The sequence below is a fragment of the Harpia harpyja genome, chromosome 19, assembly GCF_026419915.1.
Source record: "Harpia harpyja isolate bHarHar1 chromosome 19, bHarHar1 primary haplotype, whole genome shotgun sequence".
In the NCBI taxonomy this organism is placed as follows: domain Eukaryota; kingdom Metazoa; phylum Chordata; class Aves; order Accipitriformes; family Accipitridae; genus Harpia; species Harpia harpyja.
Window position 1 is genome coordinate 2,243,068 of NC_068958.1, and position 20,275 is coordinate 2,263,342.

Below are 20,275 nucleotides of genomic sequence, written 5' to 3' on the forward strand. Positions count from 1 at the left end.
GCAGACAAAAATCTGCCCATAACACAATCTCAGTATTGAAGCAAATTCCATCTGCCTCAAAAGTAGCATCTCATAGTAGAAAATTATATTATCTTGAAAGTACCTGAAGCAATGGCCAAGGTTCTCACATTTCAACAGTAAATAAATCAACCTGAAGTCCAGTTAAGATTGCTGAAATAACACTGGAACAGATAACAGAACACCTTCATGCACACAGATGAGCTTTGCAATGAATTAAATATACTATGAGCAAAACATCAGATGTCACTTAGATATTTGTATGTGCATTTCCACCAGGCATGTCTCGGGAGTAATTACAGCAAGATTAGAGGTTTCTCAGTCAAGTCAGAATTCCGACATATGGTCATTTCCATCGCATCCCCAAAGACAAACTTCTCAGTTCAGAGGGAAAAGGAAGAAACATGAAGTTTACTTACTGTCTTCTCTTTTACACTCAGACCTACAATCTCCAAATAATTATCTGTATCTGCAGCCTCTATCTATATTGCATTAAAGGTGTAAATTGCATATTAGTTTTCTGGTGAAAAGTAACTATTTAATATACAAGAATATTAACAAAAGAACAGAAACTGGAATTACTCTAGAATAGAGCAGAATACAATTACTTTAAGAGAAGAAAAGTCCCAGATCCCTGTTCTTCAGAAGAAAGTAGGCAAAAAATGAAATTCACAGGTAGTGAAAAAAACAACAAGCACACAAGATCCTAGAGGCAGGAGGGACATAAAAAGTAATAACCTAGTGACTGTTTCACTACAGAATCTACACAACAAAACCTAGTGACTGTTTTACTACAGAATCTAAACAACAACACCTAGTGACTTTTACTACAGAATCTAAACAACAACAACAAAAAAATCTGTCAGATGTTTATGCTCTTGAAACTCATGCTCAAACAGAAAGTAATTTTTAGGTATGGGTTAGAATACATTGATGTGCTAGCTGGGATCATCTGCCAGGAGCAAGACAGTAACTGCCTTACTCAGCTGTACATCCACAGAAGTATCAGTAACCTGTAACTAGTTACAGGAATCCACAGATTTGCATTTTCCTCCCAATAATTCTAGTATTCATTTGCATGATTAATCATGGAAGCAATGAAAAATCTTGCACAAGCATGTGGTCATCAAAGGCATAATCCTTTTAAGTATCAAGTTTATTATTCACGTCTTTGCAGGCATTCGTCAGAAAGATGATGATGATGATGATGGAAGATGCACCATGTTACTTTACTGTACACAGTTTATATGTTTTGCAAGAAAATGTAATGAATCAATCACAACATCCTGCCAGCCTTGTTAAAGCCTGTATATTAAAAAACCTAAAGTAACTTCTAGTTTACAGGACCTGTTTCTTATGTAACTTGAAGTTAAAATTCATTCTGGCAAAAACCTGCATCTCATGCTTTTGCTCACAGGGATTAAACAAGCTTCAGTTTTGGGTTTCGGAAAGGAAGGTGAGGAATTTACATCCAGTGAGAATTAAATGTTGCAATGGTATTAACATAAAACGCACATAAAAAATGTTCTGTTCCATCAAGATTACAAGCCACAAAAGTCTGAACAGTGGTCTACTGTATTTGGTAAAATAATCATTATCAATAACTTGCATCTAGATACTACCCCATAAAACATGATCTTGAAAATAAAACTTCCTAGAAATAGTAGTGACAGGTAAAACATGAGTCTAAGTTGTTTATGGTGTGACATGAAATAGGCATGTAAAAAGAAAAAAATCTGTCCCGTAAATATTCTAAAATCTCATCATGAAAATCTTCATTTAAAAAGTAATTTAAAAGAATCCCTCTAAGAAAGCCTTCCTTCTCAGCCCAGACTACCCTCAAAAAAGAATTCTAAAAGACACAGTAAATATACTTTTGGACTAGAGGAGCTCTGCTGTTCTCATAGCCCTAACAGTCAAGTGCAACAAACCAGCTGCCTGAGAAACAAGGCCTAAAATACAAACTACGACTAACTTCATGTCAACCAATGTCTCTTATGCAACCATATAAATTCACCATATCGTGGGAACAGCACAGATTAAGATGTAAACATGCTTGAAACTTTGCTGCAACCTAAAAAACCAGTAAGAGGCAGCATGACAGAGTGCAGCAGAACTAAGGGCAGAAGGGAAGAATAAACAAGGCGTACCTAACAAACGTTTCATGTATGTTTGCTTGAGATAGAGGAAAGAAACCATTTGCCCTAATCATTGTTTTCTCCATTTCTCACAAAACTGAAAATTAATTTTACTTGACCTTTAAATAGGAGGTAGTGAACTTCCTTTACAGAAACACAGGGGATTTATTAGAACTGTAGTTTATTCCCTTCTCCTGACGCATATGCTGCTGGCCTCTGCTCTGAGAGGTCTCGTCGTACCGTGTAGTTCAAGAACTCCTGCTCTACAGTGTGCTCCAGAAACAAGGCTTTCATAAATCCAGTTCAGTCCCACTGGCAGTGAGCAAAAGCAGACACAGAAACAATAATGGAAAGCAGAAACAGCTAGCCAATTATATTTCTGGAAAAAAATCATTGACACCCCCTTTTTAAATTGAACCAAGTATTTCAGCATAGACAAAAAACAAAACACATTTATGAATTATGACCAAGTGAAGAAAAATATGGTTCCTGATTGTACTCGGAAGAAATATTTCTCTGTCTGGACTTGAGAAAGAACAAAAACTAAAATGTGCATTAAAGTCCACAGCACTATTACTTAAAACTATAGCATATCAACAAATTTGAAATGAGAGCCTTAGGTTTGATGTACAAATTTCACAACCTATCACATTCAGCAAACACAAGCCTAAACTTCTAGCAGCATCCTCAGACTGCACTTAGCAAATGAAAGATCCTCAAACTGCTTTTCTAAAGAAACAACACCAGAAAGACATGTGCTCAAACATGAACCTGAACCTATCTTCTGCTTTTCTTAGTGGGCACATCAAAGCAAATGGGTTTTGACATCTACAAACAAACTAACTTAGTTTTAAGTACCAAAGCAATTAGTTCTCCCTGAAAAAACTCATTTGTTCCTATGAAATACATTACCTCCATTCTCACGTTGTACTGTTAATATTAATCTTCCATATACTACTTAAACACTTTTAGATATCACGGTGACAGTATTTTTAACATATGTCTGACAACCTTCACAACTTCACTTATCCATGCACACCATAAACAGTTTAATAATACAGTAAAACTGGTTACTGAATGACTACTTGCAAGCTGAAAAAAAAAGATACCAAGAACAAAGCCATATTCTAGGATAGTATGTCTCTTTTCCTGTAGAACAATAACAAAAGACAACTTCTGTTCTTAAGAACAGCTAAAAAGTCTTCCCATTTCCTCCGTTAAAAGTTTTTACCTCCTTAAGCAGAAGGAAGGAGGTTAACAGGAAGATCCCTGTATGGGAGAATTTAGACTGCGCACTGACTACTTATCTAAGGTATAATGTTTCCATTAATCACTCAGATTGCAGCCAATAACTAAACAGCACATACTCTCAAGTGCTGGAATACTGAAAGGCTCAAGGTGAATCACTTTGTTCAAGGATTGTGCTCAGTCTTGGCACCAAATTCATAAAGAAGCTTATCTTTAAGACCTGCAAAGCTCTGTGACATTCAGTGCCAAATCAGGGAACAGCGTAACTTTATTTTACAATTGTTAATGATCAGGAGGCAGCAGTACTAACGTTCTTCTTTCCTCATCAAGAGAGACAGCATATCTTTAGCCACCATTTTATAAATCACTTTGGAAGTCAACATACGAGGAAAATTTAAGAAGTAATTTTCAGGAGTCTGTTTGAAATTGATTAAGGATATTCTTCTCTGAAATATTTGCTAGCTTTATGAAGATGACTTTTGTATATAAAGTCTCTTCAATTTCTTCGATTGTACTAAACAAGATCTAGCATGTCATACAAACACTGCAGGACAGCCACAAGCCAATTGTTAGATCAGCAATACAAATAGCTCCCATGTGGAGCAAGGAGCACTGCAGACTACGGCATTTCATGTTTCCAAATTTTCTTTGGGAGTAACAGGATGGAATGGAAAATCTGATTGACTGTGTCTGTCTCCTGGGGTCTCAAATGATGCATCGCAACTTTGGGAGCTAATAACATACACTGTCACATAAGCATTCTCAAGGTAAGCTCCACTATGGAGACTATTCTGAATTGTTAAGTATTTATAGCTGCTGGTATTTGCAGCATTTAGAAAGACAAGCGTGAGGTTACAGTCTTTCAGCGGTTTTCATAGATAACCAGGCTGATTGTTCAAGAAAATTTCAAATTTTTTTAGGCTATCCTACGATGTGAAGTGGCAATCTTCTGCAATAGCAATAAAATGTAAATGAACATTTTTGCCAGATTAAGCAGAAGTAAGATCTTGAGACTCTTAACTAACAGAATTAGCTTGAAGTCCTATGTAAAAGAAAACAGCCGCTATAATGGCATGTCTTGTCCAGGACTCAAAGGAATGCAAGAAAAACAAAGAGAGTAGCTGGGAGGTAAAAGCAAGATGAGCAAAAGCATCAAGAAACATTCAATAAAGTCTGTGTTACAACTGCTGATAAGGAAAAGAGGAACACCCAGTCCAACGGGCAGAAGATGTGATTTCTTATCATCTTTAAAAACATTATTTTGAAGATGTAGGTGTGACTATAGACGTCAGTCTCTTGCAATGGTGGATTATCTCTTTCCATCTCCCACAAAGAACACACTAACTTGACTCACTCTAGGAAAGATCCAGTTTTCAACACATTAAAATGATGGAATTTGGAGTGACCACCTTACTTGTATCACTTTGCTTAAAGACTGCTGAAATACAAACTGGGATGAAAGATTTTCTTTACATAGCTTCAAAAAAAAAAAAAAAAAGAGCGACAAGGATCTCTTTTCAGAGCAGCACTTTTAAAAGTGAGAAGATATCAATGCCCTTCCAATTCACACAAGCCTACCACATAGGCTTGTATTCTCAGATTCATGCCAAGTTGTTAGTTATAACTACACTTCTACATTTCTTAAAGAGAACATTTCACATTGGGGAAAACTTTAATATATGTTTGAATTAACAGATATGGTCAAATCAAGTGTATGTTAATATTGCTTTCTGTCCAAAAGCTGTGATAAAATCACAGTTCAAAGTTCTTGACAGTCAGTCTGTTTCATCCTAAGCACTTCATGAAGGATTCTGCAAAGTGGGAAAAAACCCACAGGTAGTGATGGAGAGAGCTCTTACTCAAAACCTAATTATCACCTCTGACATCAGCAACAGTAATGCAGAAATTACTGGCAAAATTGATTCCTGAATAAGTTCTCCCTTCTGTCAAGTTTTCCACAACAAAGAAGTCCCTCTTTAAGCTCTCTATGGTTAGTTAGATTTAGAAGAATAGGGAACAAACTCAGGTTATTGATTCTTACCTTCAGTCCTGTTTTTTCATCATCACTACCATTATTTGTAGATGGTGTTTCATCCCCTTGCCTGGAAACCAAGACAAAATCTTCACTGTTAAGAGTGGATACCGAGTCTGAAGAGACACTGATTTTTCCAACAGAAGCCTTGTCATCCATGACTTAAAAAGGAAGTTCGATTCATGAATGAGATTAAATATGTTATAAACTCCTGAAAAACAAAAATCATAAAAATACTTATATAAAACTTCATGCTAAAATGCTCCAACGTTTCTTTTCAGAAACCTGCTGACTAGTTATAAAAAGTAACACATCTGACAGTATAACCAAGTTATAACTCTTCTGTCAGTGTACACTCATGGTCCTGCTTTGATTTTGCCAAGAAGCACGCTACTATTAGAGTACTGGTTTCCATAGCTCACAAAAGGGAAGTTAATAAATCTTTTTGCAGTATTTCATGATTATGTCGGGCACCATTTTCTACATGTAGCACAAAACAGGCCTTTGGAACATACACTATGCCTGCTGACATATTATTAAGGCCAGAACTATAAAGTCCATTTACTTTCTTCAGATAACCTGTCTGCCTTCACCTATGTTCATGCAAAAATTACTTTTGTAGCTATCAGAGCTCACTGTATGCTGCAGCCACATTCTTTTCCCCCAAAACAAGAGTTAGATCTAACTCTTGATATTTTGTGGTAAGGATGCTCTAAAACCTTGGGCATTTTATGAATCTATGCTGAATCTTCTGTACTGTAACGAACAATAAAAGAAAAGACTTCCAAGAAGCAGGAAGAACAGCGTAGGCTGGATCAGTACTGAGAATCAGAGCCAACAGAGGATTTTAAAAAGCTGGTACTGGCACTGAGAGGCATTTGAAGAAAGGAACAAAAGGTGAAGTTCAGCTGCACACCTTGAACTCTACAGCACAGATTCTCAGAATTCATGGCTCAAAACAGACTGCCGTGATAAAAATGGGTAATTAATTTCCCAGAAACCCAAATATACCCTTATCACAATGGCTCAGGTCTTTACATACTCCCAAGCATGACCAAACCCAAGTGCTTTTTCAGCCTCAAGTTCTGCCTTCCATTTGGTGGAGCACTGTCCCAACCTGGCTTCCAACAGAGCAGCCAAACAACGGGGAATCCTGGCATATCCACAAGCACAGCTCATCGCATTCCTCCCTGAACCAAGAACAATGCACCAAAAATAGCAAAGCCTGCTTTTATTTCTATCAATACCCTTCTCTCCACAGCCACCAATACGACATGAAATCTGCCAAGAGGACAACATTTTTTTTTTTTTCTCCTCTGGGTTATTTTTAACCTGATTACTTTACCAATCGAGTCACTTCACAGTCCTGAAACATGTTTCACTGGACAACAGAAGCAGTGCGAAAGAGGAAGAACGGATGTGGGTTGTTCATGAATAACAATATATCTATGATTATTGGGTTTCATTTTCAAAAGCATGTAAGGTATTTAGATATCCTTTTCAAAAACATTTTAAGATCCACTGAATTTCAGTGAGAATTACCTGCTGAGAAACTTAGATTTTGAAAAGTTTTACTCGCTGTATGTGTCTATCTGGTATTACTCGCATAGATCTTAAAGGTAGGGTGGAGTTCTCATCCTGAAAGATGCTTTTGTTTAAAGAATTCATATTAAAACATTTCTACAGAAGTTCCCTATTGCACCATCTAGATAATACACATATCATCTGAAAATAACTAAATCAAACATATTGAAACACAAAATAAAAATAAGCTTCAAACACTTCATATCCCTTTGGCTTTACTGTTTTCATTCAAACAGTGCAAACTCATCTGCCGCACTAGGGCAGTATGAGTAGAAGAGCTGGCTTTGATCACAAGCAGCTGTAAAGATCATCTAGGCAAGGATCAATTTAGCAATTTATTTTGGTATAGCGTGTCTGTCTTGAAGCATTAATTTCACCTATTTCCAAAGTCTTCCAATGTGACACCTTCCACCAAGATTAACTTCAATTAAAGAAAAAGTATGCTGTGCTTTTGCATACTCCTTTTTTTTAGTAGCGTCGTGTAAGCAGACACCACACTTGATCCTGGAGCACAGCTGGCTTAGCCTAACCCCTACAGCAGTTTCACAATACAGAATTGCAACAGCAGAAGGTCCTGATTAACCCAACTTTGCCAACCTTACATTGCGCAAAAGTCTTACTGAAATTACACAAGATAAGACAGCACAGGAAAGGGGACAATGTAGTAGACTACTGTAAGAAGATTTTGTTTATTAGCGATGTATCAGCCAGCAAGGCTCAATTACCCAACCACAGTGGAATCAGCCACAGTTCATCAGATTAATGCCCAAATAATCAAGGTGCAAAAGCAGAGTCTTAAAATTCTAAAAATGCTAAAATATTGCCTGAAGTTAACCAAAGTTTCCATATCCCCATACTTTGCTTTGCATGCATTTTATTTCCTCTGTTCCTTGTCATCACTTTGTTCCATGCAGACTACCGCACAGATCATTTTACCTGAATCAGAAAACTCACAATGGCAGAATCAACAACAGAAAGCCTATGAGCTTGTTAAAATATGGGCCAGCCTAGAAGGGCACACATCAAAGACCAGCAGAGCAATTAAGTGTGGCAGGCTTATGACTCCTCTGGAATCAAAAAGCAAGAACAAACAACAGCGGTGACAGTGCTCTTTAGTAATACCTGCAACTTGTCTTAAGAATTGAAGCTTTCTGTTCTCACAGTTTAGAGAGGTAGGAGAAAAGACCCCAGCCAAGCGCAGATCTCAAGTTTTAACGTTTCTCTGAAGAAACCAATCTCTCATTCCTTACAAGGAGAGACTTTGGTTTGTTTCAGCATAAATAAAATATGAGTTTTTGAAATCAGCATAGTTTAGTTCCTGACACAAAACTACACCATAATAATGTAGTATTTGCCTGAAGGTGTCTTTACACCTCTATGGGAGACAGAGTGTCTAGGTAAAATGCATCCTATGAGACAAATTTTTAACAACTTATTTCTGTGCTCACCTGTGTAATTAAATGGGTATCCTGGCCTCTCCTCACACAAAAGACCATTAGAAAAAGCTGCAAAATGAGAAGGTCAACACGGCTGGCTCTTGGGTCACTGTTTTCAGTTTTATTTAAAATTCTAATTCTCAGTGCAATTCACCTTCACTGCTGCTGTTATACAATGCTACAACACGAGTCCAAGAATCAAACTATCTTTTTAAAAATGTTCTTGTTTATCTTTAAAGCAACCAAACAACAGTAGTAACCTACCTTACTCTCTCTATTCAAGATAACATGCAAAGGAGCAGCAATCACCACGTTAAAATGTCAAACAACTGGAAAAAAAAAACACCCTATCAGAGTTCAAGATTAGTTATATAGATTTATAAAATATTTATCCTTTACTTTCCTATCTTCTCCCAAGTATTTGGCACCTGACCTGCAACTTGTAATCAAAATTTTCCTTGTAAGTACTGCTAGAATGAATTTAAAAGACCTTAAAGCAAACAGTATACAAAAAAAGAAAACTAGAAAACCTTCCATTTTACATTACTGTAAGAGACTGAGGCTTGAATGCCACCTTGAGACATGCGCAACAAATGAAGCAAGGCACTCGTAACTATGGCTGGTCTCAGTCCATTTCCAAGGGGCGCCTGTTTTCCCGTGTTTAGAATATCCACAGCCACACAAAAAACAAGAGGGTGAGCAGAAAAATGAATGTTTCAGCTGTGAACTTCTTGGAGTGTTTAAAACAGCAGTTACCTTTAAGTCAGCAGCAGATGTAGCACCCTTAGCACTGAATTTAGAGGGGAATAAAACACAAAACCTAAGTATGTTTTGGGTTTTCAGGGCAGAAAAGAGAATAAGCATGAGAACAGGTATGCAAACTAGAGAGGAAAAGAGATTTTTTTTCCCCATTCATCTCTTTCCCGGTGTTTGTACTTCAGCTGCAGTTCCTATAGCGATCCACAAAGTTACAGTATATCTGATGAAGAACGCACCAGATATAGAAGAACAATAAAGCAATATTAACTAAATTACTGAAGAATGGTATACTTCAAAAAGCTATCTTGAACAGCAAAGTCAGAAAGCTTGGCATGCAAAATAAACTTATATCCTCTATCCCCTAAAATATAAAAACACTAAGTATAATGTTAAAAAACATGGGAGACAAGGAGGTAGCACACAGCCAAGACACTGAGGTGACTGATTCAATGCAAATTGATTCACTGAAAATAACGTATTTTCTCTTTCTATTCCTCTGGCTTTATGCATAGCTTAACAATATCATTGAGGATGGTTCAGTTTAAACATACAAAGTTCTGCTTTCCTAGTTTTCATCATTAGCATCTTAGTGTGGGTGAAAAGTGGAATTTGTAGCAGAGTTCAGAAGATTTACAATGTACTTTGCAAAGCTATGTTATGACAAATAAACCAGCATTGTTTAGGACTCTTAGCTCTTTACAGTCTTCGACATCTGTGATTTTTTTACCTTCACAATTCACATAGTCTACACTTAACTGTTTTACAAATACACAGCGAGTCCTGAAAAGAGCCTGGAAAATGCTACAGCACAATGCCATCATTACAGGCGGTTGCGCCAGGTGCTTAAGCCTGAGCAGCCTAAGAAACGTAAGAGCAAAAGTGATGTCGCACTGACAGACATGTGGGAAAGGAGCTGTAGTTTGACTTTTTCTGAGCACATACACACCGCCTGTATTTTACTGCGGCTTTGGGGAAAAAAAACCAAAACATACAAGAAAGATCAATCACTAGCAACCTTTTTCTTCTCACATATCGCATGATTAGTTTGCATAATTGTATGTTTGATCTTTACCCACCTTCCCTGTGCAACACACTCTTAAATACAAGGAGAAGTATTTTGCACTCAAAATGAAGCAAGAAAGCCAGTGGAATACTGCATGTGAAAATAAAGATTTAGGATGACTAAAGAGAGTAATTGATAAAAAATAGCAAGTACAATACTAACTTTTCTGTTCATTTTAAAACACAGACAGCCACAGATGTTCCCACCAACATCAAAAGCCAGACAGAAAAAAGATATCATTATCTGGAGATAACGCTGCCTCAAATTTCACCCCCCCCTCCTCTTCTCAAGAACAGAGAAGGGCAGATCTCAGGAAGCTGAGTGAGTGAATCATTATACATTGTATGCAAAACGAGGAATCAGACAAAACACAGGAGTTAAGCTAATACAATCTTTGTTAACAATCCTTAACAGATTCATAGTTATTACCAACATAATTTTGCTTTTCATCTTAATTTGAACTATCTGCTCAGAGGACAAAACTCTAATTTTAGGCTCTTGTAATAAGCAAATTCCCCAACCCCAGAAACACGCGGCAGGTCCTGGGAAACCGTGGTTTATAAAAGAAATGCTGACACTGCCTCAGCTAGCCCATCACAAGAATGTCGCTGGAACGAATTAACTATGAACGGTTGGTTCATCCACGCTCCGCAGCTGACGCTCCATCAGCATCAGGCACATCTAAGCGCTGTCTGCATGGGGGAGCCGGGATATGCAGGGGACAACCCAGGCTGGAGGCTGGGATAAAGGCAGTGCAGCCAGAGGCTGAACAAACTCTGAAGATGAAGCTCTGTATACTTGTGGAGTTCCTCTCATTAGGATTCAAACAGAAACAGAGAGTTATGCTTACCAGACAAACACAGCACTTCAAAAATACGCTGTGAAAGAACTGAAAAAAGGAGAGTTACATTTGGTGCATGCACTTGGATTTGGAAAACAAAAGGAAACCCCTATGCCAAGCTCCATTTGTTAATTTGTTTACTGTGTACACAAAAATAAGTTTGCTCAGGTCCTTGACCTTTTAATGTTAAGTAGAGGCCTTTAAAAAGAATACAGTGTTTCTGTAATTTAATCAGCAAAGAAGTCCACCAGTTACGCATTTTCTAACAAAGTAGCCAAAACCCTCAGAAATCCCATCAAGTTGTGCTTTAACAAAACTTGTAGAGTAAAATTGGGGATATAGATGAAGCTATATCTAACAACACAGGTAAGCAGTGCTTGATCTCCAACTCGTGCTTAAGAAATAAACATGATCTTTTCCCTCTCTCCAAACCTCTCTTGAGTATTTTTCTCCTTCTCTCCCCCAAAATGCCTTGAACAGGCAAAACTACACAGACGACAACCACAAAGTCTACTTCTACCAGTTCTATTTTCACTTAATTTTCACCGATGCGTGTTTTTAAACCAAGTTAGCACAGTCTGTTTGTTTATACTTAATTTCCACCCCTAACTGACACAATCAGCCCTTAAAAATTCTCTTCTGGGGATGTTTTAACTGAAACAAACGTGTCCTTGCCAACAGGAAGGGAAAAAAAAAAAAAAAAAACAAACTGAGAGAAACACGGACGTTACAGTACACAAACCAAATAAAGGTGTCCTGGACGCAATGAAACACCACGTTTTAGGATGCACCTGGAAGCAACAGGCAACAACCGACACAGCCGGGCCATGGCGAGGGAAAGCGGGCGCCTGGCCGGTAAATCGATCACCGTCAGTCCCAAAGGAGCCCGGGGCAGCCCGGGACAGAACGGCTGTCGACCCGACGGCTCCGGTACGCGCTCAGAGGGGTCCCGGGACCACCGACGGGTTTCCAGGCTGGAGGAGCGAGGCGGGTCCCCCCTAGTCCCGTCCCCCCCAACCCGCATCCCGGGAAGCTGGCGAGGACGGGCCCAGCCCGGCGTCCCCCGCCTGCCCCGGGACTCGGACGGGGGACGCCGGCAGCGCCCCAGGCCCCGTACGAGCCGGGGGGCGGCCTCACGGCCCCGCACCGAGGCGGCGGCCCCTGGTCCCCCCCCCGCCGGGCGGAGGGGACGGGAGGGCACGGCAGCAGGAGCGAGCGACGGCCCGGTGGGCAGGGGAAGGACGCGCCGGTAAGGGGGCGCAGGAGGGGTCCCCAGCCCCCGCGCGTCTCTCGCCGGTCAGGGGCGGGGAGCGCCGGTGAAGCCCCGGAGCGGCGGCGGCGGGGCAGCGCCCGCAGGCACCTGGCAGGCACCGCGGGAGCGGACCGGGGCCGCCGGGAGGCAGCGGGAGGGGGGTGGCCCGAGGAGCGGAGGGACGGGGCGGACGAGACCCCCGCCGGCAGCACGAGCCCCACCTACCCGGCCGCCGCCGCCGCCTCCTCCCGGTGCCGGGCCTGGGCCGCCGCTGCCGCCCACCACGTGACCGGGCGGAGGGGGCGGGCGCCCCGCCAGGCGCTTCCGGGTGCAGGGCGGAGGGCGCGGGAGCGCTTCCGGCGGCCGAACAATGCGGTTCCGAGTCGCCGTCCTGGGCTGCGGCGGCGGCAGCGGCGGCGGCTGTAGGTCCCGGCGGGCTGGCGGGACGCGGGCGGCGGCCCTGGAACGGGGTTCGGAGCGGGCCGCGGCTCCCGCTCCTTCCCCCGCCCCCGCCGCCTCCGTCTCCGCCGCTGGCCGGGTTCGGAGAGCGGCCCGGCCCGGCCGGGGACGCGGCGGGTCGCGGGGCCGGCCGGGGGGTGCGGCTGGCGGCCGGGCCCGGTCCGGCGCTGGGGCGGCGCGACCCCCAGCCCGGGCGGCGGCTCACGGCGGCTCTCCTCCCCTCTCTAGGTCCGTAGCCGGAGGCCGCGGCGTGCGCTGCGGTAGGAGCGGCCGCGGGTGCCAGCGGGGGGACGCGGCCCGGCGCTACAGGTACGTGCCCCTTCGGTGGGGGACCCCCCCCCCCTACCGCCGTTTTTGCAAAGGATTTGGTGTTTGGGGACGGTTTTGAACAGCCGCGCGGGCTCTCGGTTGAGCTATCCCGCAACATCGTTTTCCCCGGTTGTCGGGAAGTACGTGCGGGGGAGACGGTGGCCGTCCGCCTTCGGTGGAAAGTGAGGAAGTACCGGCTTCCAGGGGGGAGAGCCCTGCCCTCCCCGCTCGGCCCGGAGGGTCGCGGCTGACCAGAAGTTGGGCTCGGTCTGCCAGCCTCCCGAGAAAGAGGATTTGGGGTTCACTGGGTAGCTTTGTTGTTTTTTTTTTTTTTTCTTGGAGATCAGTGGTAGGAGAAACTGAACGCGTGTCAAGGCAAGTCCCTTCTTTTCTGTTTTCAGTTTCTCGTGGTGTGGCTCTTGTCACCTGCCCGAGAAACGCAGAGCCACTGGAGTAGCTGTGTCAGGTTAGCAGCACGATATAGCGTTACCTTGGCATGGGCGCTTTAACTGCGCTTATATTGTAGTACCCCCAGGTGGAAAAAACAGGCTCACGAGTAGACTTCCTTCATCGCTTCCAAGAGAAAACACAAAGAGAAACAGTTCGATGGCGCCTGAAATTCACTGAAGATACTGCACGCTGATCTGTTGCTACCATTTATATTTCCCAAAGGCTATTGCCTCATAAAATTCAATGTTTTGCCCTAGAAATGGGGATGAGTCAGGCAGCACTGAAGACAGGATAACTAAGAGACTGGCGGCTCTACTTTCTGTAGATTCAGCAGAACTGTTTGTGCTGCAGAGTGATGCTACCCCTGTTTCCAAACTTTCCATGGTCCCTTGTTTCTGAAGGCTTTTGAAATCCCTTTCTAATTCTCACATGCCATACGCTGCAAGATATACCTGATGGGCTTGAGTAGTGAGGAGGTCATGGTTCCGAATGATGTCTGATCAGCAAATTGAAACAACCCTGACCATCAGCAGATACTTCTAAAAATGTTCTTCTTTGAACCCTTGTCTTGTGTACTCATTCATTTACACTAGGCATGACTCCATTTCCTGTTGTGTACACTGAGCTGATACTTCATGCCCCAAGAGAGCAGTATTGGCTTTTATCTGTAAACTTCAAAGCTTCCTTTCAAGCTTTATGTGGTGGTTGTAATAGTTGTGAGGTGTAAGTTTTGCTTTGTTTTGTTATTTTATCTCACTAAATCTTGCATCATTTAGTCTCCTGTGATTTCTTCACTTCCTGCAATCCCAGTTCTCTGGCACGATTGCGTGAACAGTGTTTCATCGAGAATCAGTGTAGTCTCCTAAATTCTTAAAACAACTGTTGAAAGAGAAAAGACTGATACTTGTTTTATGGAAGATCCACTGTTCTTCATTCCAAATACTGTCAAACAAGAACAAACTTCCTAGAGGAGTGATCTTCCAAAGAAGATGAGAAACAAGACTTCCTACGTTCCCCAGGTATTCAAAACAGGGAGCCTAGAAGGCATGATTTATATAACGAGAGGCCATACAGAACGTTTTTTTTCTATGATCTTTTTAAAAAAAAACAGAACAACGCACAGCAAACCAACCCTTGCAAAAAAACTTACAAGACAATCTAAAACAATGCGTTAAACCCAGTGCTGCAGATACCGCAAAGCTCACGTAGTCCTTCCTAAGACTGGCTTGTTGAAGTTACAGTTACTGCCAACGAGATGTGTCCTATGTCAGTATAGCTGCAAATTGTGAAGTGTCCTAGAGGAACTGTAGCCATTGTTCTTGGACTGTAACTCTTAGGAGCAGTATATGATAGATGCAGAAGGTTAAGAGGGATGTTTGCATGTCTGGCAAGTGCTGGGTACTGTCTTACCTTGAATTCATTTGTCATGAAAGCTATTTAGGCATTGAAGGAAATCAAGAACCAAAAGCTGAAGGAACGTCTTTGTTATTTAGTAAAGACAAAATCTCTGAGGATTTTTAATGTGGAAGCAAAGCTTTACAAGAGCAAAGGCTGCTAAAAATAATTCAGTGGTTTCCCTTTAAATTCCAGACAAGTAGTGTGGAAAACATCTTAACTCTTTAGGATACTGCTTCAGGAGAATTTCTGTCCTATCACCTCTACTTTATATTCAATCTGCATTAAATTAAAAAAAGGTAAAAGATATTGTAAGGCGAGGTGTAAACTTGATTTATTTTTTTTTTAACTTGTAATAGACTTCAGCATTTATCTAGGATAAAACATAACATCTGATTAAACACACACTTTATATTATTTCTTTAGACCCTTCTAACTTGTATTTTAGAAAACGAAAAAATTCTCACTTGTGGTTTTTTTTCTTGCTGCTTTTCCTTAGGTGTGCCAAAATGTCAGAAAGATCAGATATTCTTCACTTCAAGTTTGACAATTACGGGGATTCGATGTTACAGAAAATGAACAAACTGAGGGAAGAAAACAAATTTTGTGATGTCGTGGTCCATATAGATGACGTTGAAGTTCATGGGCATAAAATTGTATTTGCTGCTGGCTCTCCCTTTTTAAGAGATCAGTTCTTACTGAACGACTCCAGAGATGTAAAAATCTCTATACTGCAGAGTTCAGAAGTGGGGAGGCAGCTCCTTCTCTCCTGTTACAGTGGCATTCTGGAGTTTCCTGAAATGGAACTGGTAAACTACTTGACTGCTGCAAGCTTTCTGCAGATGAGCCACATTGTTGAACGATGTACGCAGGCCCTCTGGAAGTTTATAAAACCGAAGCAGCCGTTGGAGAGCAAGGAGTGTGAACAGCAAAGTGACTCCTCTGAGCTGAAGGAACATCAAGGAGACGATGACTCTCTGCAGCAAGATTCACCTTGTATTCAACCTTCAGAAGACAGTATGGACATGGAGGATAGCGATATTCAGATCATCAAGGTAGAGTCCATCGGGGAGGTAACAGAAGTTAGGAATAAGAAGGATCAGAACCAGTTTATTTCTTCTGAACAAACTGCACTGCATTCCTCAGAGCCTCAACACTTTCTTATCAACTCCACTGTTGAAAACAGAGCAAGTGAAATAGAGCAAAACCACCTCCACAACTATGCCCTTTCGTATGCTGGCAGTGATAACATCATTCTGGCCTCTAAAGATATGTTTGGGCCTAACAACCGAGGTATAGACAAAGGCCTCCAGTGGCACCATCAATGTCCAAAGTGCACAAGAGTATTTCGGCATCTGGAAAACTATGCTAATCACTTAAAGATGCATAAACTATTTATGTGTCTCCTCTGTGGCAAGACATTCACTCAGAAAGGCAATCTCCACCGGCACATGAGAGTGCACGCAGGCATCAAACCGTTCCAATGTAAGATCTGTGGGAAAACATTCTCTCAGAAATGTTCCTTACAGGACCATCTCAACCTGCACAGTGGGGACAAGCCCCATAAGTGTAACTACTGTGACATGGTTTTTGCGCATAAACCTGTTCTGAGGAAACATCTTAAACAGCTACACGGTAAAAATAGCTTTGACAATGCCAATGAAAGAAACGTTCAAGACATAACAGTGGACTTCGATTCATTCACATGTAGCGCTGCTACAGACAGTAAGGTCTGTCAGCAAGCTGATGCAAGCCAGGTACTGGATGCAGGGAAGCTGCCTCAGGCTGTGCTCAGTTTAAGAAATGATAGTACCTGCGTCAATTAAGCAATTAAAAACAGCCCTTTGTAGGGATCATGACTGAGAGGAGCGAACAGTTGGTTTGGGCTCTTACCTAAACTAGTGGTATGCCCTGAAAGGCTACGGATGGATGGATGGCGGGTTGGATTGCAAAACCTGGCAGGTCTTCAGCATTCGTTCTTAGTCTTACTTGATATTTTCTGTGAATAGCAATCTTCCTTCAGGTTTCTGTCTGTGTCTCTACTGTGGATTATGGGGTTAATTGTTTCATTTCTCTCTGATTAGGAGACTCAAGACTAACACCTTTTGAAAGACTGTTGCTGTGGGCTGCAAGTAAACCATCTGCTGTACAGTTAGAGGCCTCTCTGTGTCTGGGCAGATGGAGGAAAGAGCAAAGAGGACAAGTCTGTGAGATAACCTGATTTTTTTTTTTTTTTTTTTAAAGCACTGGATAACTGAAAGCACTCCATATAGTTAAACTTACCTCTTAAAATTACCTTTCTCTGATCTTACCCCTAGACCCCTACAGTTGAAATGAAGTATTTTTGTGTCACTTTTTTGCCCTTTCTAAACTATTTCAAGAAACTTCTGCTGCCAATCAATGCTATCTTAAAAGCTCTCAGGGTTTTTAAGCTTGACATGTGTTATGAAAAGATAAAACCCTAAATGATTTGGCAGGGTTAGCTGATCGTTGCATAGAACTGTTCAAAATGAGAATAAATTGCAGCTCTGGAATGTGAGAGGCCGGTGCCTGGAGTGCAAGTATGACCTATTTCTTATGCTGTCATACCTAAGATTTTTAAAGGGCACTTACCAGTGTATGTACTGAGACAAGCTAAACACTTCAAAACTAAAAATTATCATCCATCTTCCATAAATTTTGCATCACATAAGCCACAACAGTTGTTGGTTTTAGAGCAAAGCTGGAGTGGAGAAATACTGCTTTTTGACACTGTGAACAGAATCTGTTTTAAAAGCTGCAAGGTATAACAACTCCATGCTTTTCTTTTTTTGTCGTCTTTTTTTTTTTTCCCCCTTTAGTTCTTGTATATCTCTCCTTGGTATCTAATAAGGGCCGTGTTAACTTGGAAAAAAAACCCACAAAAAATACCTGCCATGAGAACATTAACAACATAAAGTTTTTTGATTTCTTGGACATTCAAAGAATACTTATTTTTTTAAGTGACCTGCATAGTTCATGACCATTAGTGTTTTACAGAGCCTAGGATGAAGTATAGGTAGCACAATTTCCGTAGGTTAATATATCAGCTATTGGCTGTACTCAGCAATACCTCTTGTATACCGCCTTAAACATCAAATGTAGCGGGAATGGCATGTCAATTGGGATTCTGGGATTATACTGTATCGCTTCTCAAAAGTGCCGTGGAATTATCCGCATCCCAATCAGGCTGAAACTAATTTATCGAGGAACACCATTCCCAGTAGAACAGCACTCTTATTACATTGAAGTGTAGCATAGACTAATAATCAAATGGCTGATCCTCGGTAGAGAACTGCTGTTTGTATTTGGATTAAGTATTTCTTCCAATGCAGCTCTTTTCCACAAGGTTTGCCATGAGGCTGAGATTATGCTTCCTACCTAAAAGTAGTACTGTTTGTGTGTTTGAATGAGGGGGTGGGGGTAAAAGGCTGCTATTGTATGGTTAAAAATGCTAAACAGGTATGACCAAAGGTGTGTTAGAGCAAAAAATGTTTTGTATGTAATTATCAAAAGTTGGTCTTGATCTTCAGATACGTGTGTGTAGAAGCCAGGATTTCCTTATGCAGATGTTACACTGATGGATGATAAAAAGCATTAATGTTGCAGAACGTTTTCAGAAATCCACATACTTTCAAGTAGAAAAGCAAGATGATTCTGTGAATCAGTTTTTGCAATTGAATTCTTAAACTACTGTACTTGACTGTTACATGAACTATTACATGGACAGCTATGAAGTAAGCAATGGAAGTGGAGTCAGGGCATTACACCTTTCAAGTTGTAGCAAATATATTTAGGCCTAAAATCTAACTATTTGGAACTTTTAAAAATTATTGTTCAGGTTCCTGGGGCAGAAAATAGGTTTGCATGGGAAGAAAAACTGGTTTTCCTCTTAAAGCCACCCGCTTTCAGAATTGTTTTGAGCTAAAACTGACCGTGACAGTTGCATCTGACACTTGCATTCTGTCTTCAGGCAGAATCTTCTGTATTGTTCAAACATCCTGACAATATTTTATTCACTATATGGAAATAAGTTATAGCACTAACGTCAAAATGAAGATAGACATGGAGAATAAGAGCTTGCAGAGCCAGGTCAACGTGCTGTAAGGGACTAGTGAACAATCTAACCAGATACGAATATGGACATGATAAAGAAAATGGTCTTCTGCCAGAGAAAGGAAGAAAACTGTACAAATGCTAGAAAAAGTGGCAGCAAAATGGACAGCATTGAAAGCTTTGTCTATCTGGGAAGGTTTTTTTTGTGGAATTATGAAGCTGTAATGTTACTGTAAGGAGAATACAGCTTGTTGAAATAGCCGTGGGTGACCTGAAGCTGACATGAAGAGACAAGGGGTTTCCTAAGAAACAAAAAAATGATTTGGTCAAGATACGTAGGTTTTCAGTCCACCCTATGCTGTGGTGATGTCAACGTCTGAGAAGGCTGAGACTGCTGGCTGTTGAGTTAAAAGGCTGCTTGTGGTCATTTGGTGAGACCATGGCAGAAATAAATAGGAAAAAGCAGAAATGCAGAAGACTGCTTGCTTCTTCAATGAAAATGGACACATCTGTTGGATGAAAAGTGACTTCTTACTAATGTCTGTGCTTTTGGCCTGGCAAAAGGGTGCAGACCAAAAGATTTATGCAGGAGATGGCTGCGTGACTCCAGAAACACTGGAGATCTAAGAGGGCAATACACTGATGGCACGGTGCAAAGTGCACTGGTGGTAGAGTTCATCTAAGATTTGCCCCTATATGGAACAGACGAGCAAAGAGTATAGAAGAGGTATTAGAAAAGAAAAATCTGGCTAATGCTTCTTCTCTGAATTACAGATTAAAATGGAGTGAGAATTATTATAAATGGAATATACAGAGGCAGCTCGGTTATAGACTAAGATGAACTTAATTGTCCATGTATGTAAAATGTTGTCTTCATTGCAATGTTCCGATTAGTGAAAGACTAGATCCATTGGTTGTTGCTACTGATGCTGCATATTCAGATGAGGACTATGGCAGTTATCATGATCTGTGTGTTAATGTGTAGAATACTATTTGCTGGTAAGTGGATAGTCTCACAACTTAATGTGCTGTACAACTTCCTGCATATCCTAAAAATAACTGAAGTCTATTACAAAAATATTTTAATACCTCCTTGAATATGTTAGGATTTTTTTTTATGTTGGCATTTTTATTTATTTATTTTATATAGAAGAAGATGATCTTAGAACTCTTAGGTTTACCAGAGGTTTAAGCTCAACACTTTTCTGACTGGTGGT

The 20,275-nt window shown here is 41.2% G+C and overlaps 2 protein-coding genes across 5 annotated transcripts in view; one reads left to right on the plus strand and one right to left on the minus strand.

The window, feature by feature from the left end:
• RABGAP1 (RAB GTPase activating protein 1) overlaps positions 1–12,630 on the minus strand; it is a 75,681-nt gene extending 63,051 nt beyond the window's left edge. The window contains exons 1-2 of one of the 2 annotated variants that reach the window (XM_052814235.1): positions 12,597–12,630; positions 5,446–5,647 (exon numbers count right to left, since the gene is read on the minus strand). In XM_052814235.1, coding sequence (XP_052670195.1) covers positions 5,446–5,595 — 150 coding nt within the window. In that variant the 5' untranslated portion in view covers positions 5,596–5,647; positions 12,597–12,630. Of the gene's footprint in view, positions 1–5,445; positions 5,648–12,479; positions 12,499–12,596 lie in introns of those variants that run through there. The other variant, XM_052814237.1, reaches the window with a different exon arrangement.
• Positions 12,631–12,701: 71 nt separating this feature from the next.
• ZBTB26 (zinc finger and BTB domain containing 26) lies at positions 12,702–20,174 on the plus strand. Of its 3 annotated transcripts, XM_052815269.1 has the most exons (4): positions 12,702–12,793; positions 13,059–13,139; positions 13,666–14,608; positions 15,484–20,174. In XM_052815269.1, the coding sequence occupies exon 4, from the start codon at positions 15,494–15,496 to the stop codon at positions 16,808–16,810; it is 1,317 nt and encodes a 438-aa protein (XP_052671229.1). In that variant the 5' UTR covers positions 12,702–12,793; positions 13,059–13,139; positions 13,666–14,608; positions 15,484–15,493; the 3' UTR covers positions 16,811–20,174. The 3 variants fall into 3 exon arrangements, with proteins under 3 accessions (XP_052671229.1, XP_052671228.1, XP_052671227.1); XM_052815268.1 differs by lacking the exon at positions 13,666–14,608 and having other exon boundaries at positions 12,708–12,793; XM_052815267.1 differs by lacking the exon at positions 13,666–14,608 and having other exon boundaries at positions 12,748–13,139.
• The last annotated feature ends 101 nt before the right edge of the window (positions 20,175–20,275 follow it).